Source organism: Oncorhynchus gorbuscha, linkage group LG04 (assembly GCF_021184085.1).
Source record: "Oncorhynchus gorbuscha isolate QuinsamMale2020 ecotype Even-year linkage group LG04, OgorEven_v1.0, whole genome shotgun sequence".
Taxonomy (NCBI): Eukaryota; Metazoa; Chordata; class Actinopteri; order Salmoniformes; family Salmonidae; genus Oncorhynchus; species Oncorhynchus gorbuscha.
Window position 1 is genome coordinate 31,806,388 of NC_060176.1, and position 6,075 is coordinate 31,812,462.

The 6,075-nt window shown below is 39.6% G+C and overlaps 1 protein-coding gene across 2 annotated transcripts; it reads right to left on the bottom strand.

Annotated features, from left to right (window-relative positions):
- Positions 1-349: 349 nt before the first annotated feature.
- otpb (orthopedia homeobox b) lies at positions 350-5,575 on the bottom strand. 2 transcript variants are annotated; one of them, XM_046346506.1, is made up of 3 exons: positions 5,436-5,575; positions 4,570-4,955; positions 350-2,194 (listed from the first exon to the last, which is right to left on the bottom strand). In XM_046346506.1, exons 1-3 carry the CDS (start codon positions 5,470-5,472, stop codon positions 1,691-1,693), a joined length of 927 nt encoding a protein of 308 aa, XP_046202462.1. In that variant the 5' UTR covers positions 5,473-5,575; the 3' UTR covers positions 350-1,690. The 2 variants fall into 2 exon arrangements, with proteins under 2 accessions (XP_046202462.1, XP_046202461.1); XM_046346505.1 differs by having other exon boundaries at positions 5,397-5,575.
- Positions 5,576-6,075: the final 500 nt, after the last annotated feature.

The following is a 6,075-nucleotide window of genomic DNA, read 5'->3' on the forward strand; positions in this document are numbered from 1 at the left end:
TGGTTGAAAAACAAGTTTTAAAGACTCTATCCTAAGTGCATGTAAATATCCGACTTCAACTGTACATATCTTCCTCAATTACCTTGTACCCCTGCACATTGATTCTGAACTGGTGCCCAGTGTATGTAGCCAAGTTATCATTAATTCTTGTGTATATATTCCTTGTGTTGTTATTTTTCTATTATTTATATGTTATTATTTCTGCATTGTTGGGAAGGGCCCATAAGTAAGCATTTAACTTTTAGTCTCCATCAGTTGTTTACGAAGCATGTGACAAAGGAGCCCACATTTTCTCTAACACTAGGCTAATGTTGAGACATAAACCAATCATAATTTGACTTATTGAAAATGATTTTATTTGTCCATTTACAATAAATTAATATAAGCCTTTCAAGGAAACATTGTGATGCAATTTGGTGTAAGATCAAACATTTAAGAAAAGCACAAACAATAAGTTAAAACAAATCACAAACAGACCAGTGGGTACGAGAATGCTTTATCTACACAAAACATCCTAGAACAGGTTACTTAAAGGTTCCTTTTCTTGTCTTATAAATGTTAATACCCCCATTTTTCACGTGGCCAACACATGCAGATGAGTCTGATTATGTAGAAATTGGTTTGTTTGTTTCTTTTTCACTCTTCTTTCTTAAAGTCCCAGTGCAGTCAAAAACGTGATCCTCTGTGTTTTATATATATTCCCACACTATTAGGTTGCAATCATACTGCGAAATTATGAAAATTACCTATTATTGTTAGGGCTGTTTGAAAAGACTGCCTGAAGTTTCAGCCTGTTTTGTTAGAATGGAGTTTTTTTTATCAGCAGGTGGTAAATTGAGTAATTGACAAATAAGAAAGAGAGTTCCAAGTCTCTCTGCCAATAACAGCAAATGTTCCGTTTTCTCCTCCGAATCATACCACTCCCAGACAATCTTATGCACTCTATGCACTTCCCAGCGTAGATGTAAAACAAAAAGATTGCTAGGCCTATATATACCACTTAGAATGCATGACCGGTACATTTCTTCATAGTAGCCTATGCTAGTGTGGATATTGGAAAAGAGTCAGAGTCTACATAACAGTCCTTACACCATTTCCATTCTCTTAAATCCATAAGAAGTGAACAAGTGGGCATTTCGGTAACGAGGCAGCAGAAGAAAAATAGGCTATTTCAGGGGTCAAATCCACTTCCCTGTGCATGCGTCAGACCCATTCAAACATGCAGTACATGTGGCATTTAGAAATTTGATTCTCAATTTAATTTAAAGCATTTAACAGCTTAGAAAACAAAGAAATTCACTGACATGATATCTTACTTTCCTACGGCGTGCAACAGCCACACCTAATGAAAAACAGATAATGACAAGGATTTTTGGCCAAATAATTACAATGTAATTATGAGTAGGTGATATAATCATTTTTGGGAAAATGGACGTTAAGATAAACAGACATTCTGAGACGCAGGTAAATTAGCCTATTTCTCACGTCCACTTCACCAAATTTACAAGCCAACTTCATTCTGGGATTTTTATTATGACATCTGAACACAACTCAGACTCCAGTCTGGCCATTCTATTTCATTGTTATTCTCATGAAGTACTTTGAGTCCTGAGTAGTCTTCACACAGGTATTTCTTAAAATGGCGGGGTACAGCTAGAAGCTAAACAAAGGGGGTCATCTTCAAACGTCATTAAGTGAAACTCATGGACACTGTGTGCTCGAGCGCTTTGCGTCGCAGTGAGGCAATGCTTGTCCCTCTCCACATGTCACTGTCCGGAGAGCTACACAGCTGTGGCGAACCTGACACGTTCGTTGGACCGGAGAGGGAGGCGGGCATCCCGGGGAACGGGGGCTGGTAGAGGTGGGACTGCAGGCCTGGTCCATTGGAGGAGAGGCCGTTGGACAGGCCCATGGAGTTGTGCTGCGGGCCGGCCCCGAGGCTGCACTGGGAAAGAGACTGGGCCATCGCCTGCTGGCGGCCAAGGGCTGGGGGGAGCTGGAGCTGGGACACTCCGTGCATCCCTGTGGCCCAATGGGAGTCGTTGGCGTGGAAGGAGCACAGGCTGTTCTCCATGGCAGCCGCAGCAGAGAACTGAGGCAGGCCGTGCGTTGGTAGCAGAGTGCCAGGGGCGCGGAACACGTTGGTGGTCTTCTTACGCTTCTTCCACTTGGCACGGCGGTTCTGGAACCACACCTGGAGAGAAAAAGAAAGAGGGCATGAGAAAGGTTAGGCTACATAACACATTTCAAACATATGGCATTTATTCTTGTAGGCTAAATGTGGAAAGGGAATATAGAGGGATATCCAAAAGTCTTACAAATTACCAACTTTGTTTTTAACATTTGATTTAGTCAGAGACTAAACCTGGATAAATAAGGTACAATTTCAAAAATTAACATTAGAAATTGGCCCTCATATTCTCTAATATACTTAAATAATGTAATGAACCGTGCCTATGGGTTAACCCTTATTGGAGCAGTAGTTAGCAGTGGTTGTGGGTTCGAGACCTGCAAGGGGCGTTAAACTGAACCTTGTGTAGGTAGGCATCATATATCGGAGCAGTAATTGCACAGGATCTCAGTGGTCTATGGACCGTTCCGATTAAATCCATTACTATAATACGGAATTCGAATCTAAAACAACGTTCTAAACCAACTTCGCACGGAGGCAGCGTCTGACGTTAAGAGTGGTTAAAACTGTATTTACGTAATAAAAATACTCAAATCAGTGGTTTAAATAATTGTTAAAACAATCATTAAACTCTATGAAAAACACACACACACGCAGTGCGTGGTAGGATACTTGTAGGGTCTTATGGATAGAGCTTTATGAAGATTTCATCGCTATACCAGGCATGATTAATGTGTTCACGGATCCGGGAGTCTGTGCCGCTGTATTAAATCTAAAATCTCGCTCTCATTCCCTTCAGCCAGCCGTGAAACGCCGAGCGAATCCATTACACTCGAGGGGAAAGAAAATGCAATTTCTCATTCCATTAACAAAGTACAATATAGTCTCGCACAGCGTCCTATTAAGACGTAGCTGATAGACCATTCCAGAGGACGGCAACAAATGGGCGAAGTTACACTGCAGATCTAATGCATTGTTTGCAGAAATGTAGGTTTAGATATCAGATAGGCCTGGTTTCCTACTTCTTTAGTGTTTGTTTATAATATAAACGACTTAATTGTAGCCATGAGTAATGATATACTTTATTGCAATGAAGGTAATTTGCATGAATTTCACATCATTTGTTAATAATCCGTCAATTTATAAACAAGACAAATAGGTTGATAAAAATGTGTTTGGTTTTATTATAGTGTCTTAGAAATCCAGCATACATCCACGAAATTAAAATGTTTTTTATGTTATAGGCCTAGACTATTCCATTCTAAATAAAAAACAATATTAAAATAAATGTCAAAATATGTATGACGTTTTTGACACACTAAAGGTATAGGTTAGAGACAAAAACCAATTGATAACATGCAGGCAGCCTTGTAGGTTACCCGTATAAATGTTTCCTAAAGCATTATGGCACCGTGCATAAACTATGGAAAAGATTATTATTTCTCTGTGACGTTCAATGTGCATTCCTAATTGTACTTTGCTAGGTCTTAATACAAACAATGCTTTACTGAATGAGAAGAAAGTTCCAAGGCATAGTTTTTATTTCAAGATGAACTTTCCTCCATTATTTGAGGAATGACCTACTATATATAGACTGCCACAAATTAGTTTTATTTTTTACAACGACTACTCTAAAGAGATATGGCTTTAGGGTAGCTTCTCCCGTGAGCGTCAACAACAAGTATTGTTTAGAAATTAATCGAGTAAATATGATAAATTATAAAATAGCATGTTTCTTATTCAATTAAACTAATTTAAACTGGATTATATACAAGGAATAGCGCTGCCATTGGTAGAACTGTGGTTTGGCATGATATTAGTCGTGCACACGTTGGGCAACAGCAAGCGTTGGGGAGGTGCACCAGCACCATGGACAACGCTTCTGACCCTGATGTCTTTCTACTTTTCAATCACCTGCCCCTTAGCCTATAAAATAACGAAATCAATGTTATGCTATTGTGCATCAGTTCTTCTGTTCATATTGCTAAATATCAGAATAAGTTTACTTGTTTTCTTATATGGGTGGAACATTTGCTTGGATACATGTTGATACATATTGGACACGTTGTTTTTATGCTCATTGCGTTATTGACACTTTGTATTGCCTAATTCTAACAATATAGATTAAATATACAGCAAGGCTAAATAATTGTTTAAAATGTTGATGGGCTATTATAATTTAATTTTAAAGGCCTTCTCTTGGCTACAGTATATCAAATAGTGAATTGCATAGTTAGGCTAATAAACACATTTTGTAAAACCAACACATTTGCATATAATTTAGGCTTATTCGTTTTAAGAAATATATAAAAAAAATATGTTTGTATGAGTAGCCTAATCATTATGTGATTCCACATGTTTATGATATAAATGTAACAGGACATTTTGTGGGTAAATGTAATCTAAAGAAACATCAATACCCCAGGACACGGGATTACCTGCACACGGGATTCGGTGAGGCCGACCCTCAGCGCCAGCTCTTCACGCATAAAGATGTCTGGGTAGTGGGTCTTGGCGAAGCTCCGTTCCAGTTCGTTCAGCTGAGCTGGGGTGAAGCGCGTTCGATGCCGCTTCTGTTTCTGCTGGTTCGCAGTCTGACTAGAATTATGCTGCTGTTGCTGCTGCTGTTTGTCAGTGTCCTTACTGTTTACCGGCATGCCCGGCTGGTTTGCTCCACCTGTGGGGATTTCATCCCCGGGCAGCAAGGTGGCCCCCTCCACGGTGTCCGGGCCAGGGTCCATGTTTCCCTGGTCCGCCACCCCGCCGCTCATCCGGCACTTCATCTGGTCTCGGTTCCCCAGCAGCTCCGCAGCATCCTTCATCCCTGCGGGGGGGAGAGAGAAAGCGAGAGAGATGGCAACACAGTTAACGCTGCAGAGAACAACTCTGAGACCCTAGAGTGAGGGATAAAACACAATCAGCAATTGCTGAAATTATGCATTTGAAGAACGAGCTATACATTTGTCTGTATAGGATAACATCTTAATTCCCTGAAGTGAAATGTAAAATGTTTGTCAAATTACAGGCAATTGTTATTCATCCGAGTCCTCTAAAAGTGTTACACATATAATCCATCCTCTGCTTGACTCACAAATTCCATTTAATCAACATTAACATTTCAGAATTTACACATAACATCATGGCAGGATTGAAATTATTCGTTTTTGAAACAATTATTTTACTAAGATGCAACGGGCTGACATCAAAGACAAATGGGTCAATTTAATTTCATAATACTGTTAGATTAGAAATTGCTCCAGCTTACAGTATAGTTGAAGACCGGAGTTTTGCGATGATAACTCACCGAGCCGAGCATCCAGGAGATCGGTGTGAGAGAGCATGGCGCACCGCTCCAGTGCGAAATATGGTCCACCTTACAAATGTGGTCTACCTTACAACTTTAAATATATATATTTTTAAGTAAGCTATATATCCTCCAAATGAAAGAAAATTCTATTTGTGCTCAAAAAGGAGGACCCTTGCATTATAATGTCCTTTAGAGCGATGGGGAGGCACTTAATAGTTGAAAGAACCCATGAGCTTCTTCAAATAAGAGCCAATCAGAATAGAACTCTGGAAATGTCAACGCCACGACCCCCTATCGCCAGCCACTCACACACATCCACGCCCTAGCAGCAACTATTTCCCGTCATTCTCTGCACTGATTCATTAGCTTTTTATCCTTCTAGTTTACGTTTTAGAACGACTTTATCTATAAACTACCACAAAACACCCTTAATAGCTTTAACCCCAAATTACTGGGATATTTGTTTTGGAATTGCACATAATTGAAACGTGACCATAGGTCTATGATTGCAGTTCATCATAATAACAGAGTAACAACACAACATATAACACATAATTGTGTTGAAGAAAGGGGAATATGAACCCAATTGGATTGAAGTATTAACTATAGTAGCATTTTACTGATGTAAGATTTAGGT

Coding starts and splice junctions, on each gene's coding strand:
- otpb (XM_046346505.1), bottom strand. CDS start 5,472: ATGCTCTCTCACACCGATCTCCTGGATGCTCGGCTCGGTGAGTTATCA. Junction 4,956..5,396: donor CTCCGGTCTTCAACTATACT/GTAAGCTGGAGC, acceptor TCCCCCCCGCAG/GGATGAAGGATGCTGCGGAG. Junction 2,195..4,569: donor TCACCGAATCCCGTGTGCAG/GTAATCCCGTGT, acceptor TTTTCTCTCCAG/GTGTGGTTCCAGAACCGCCG.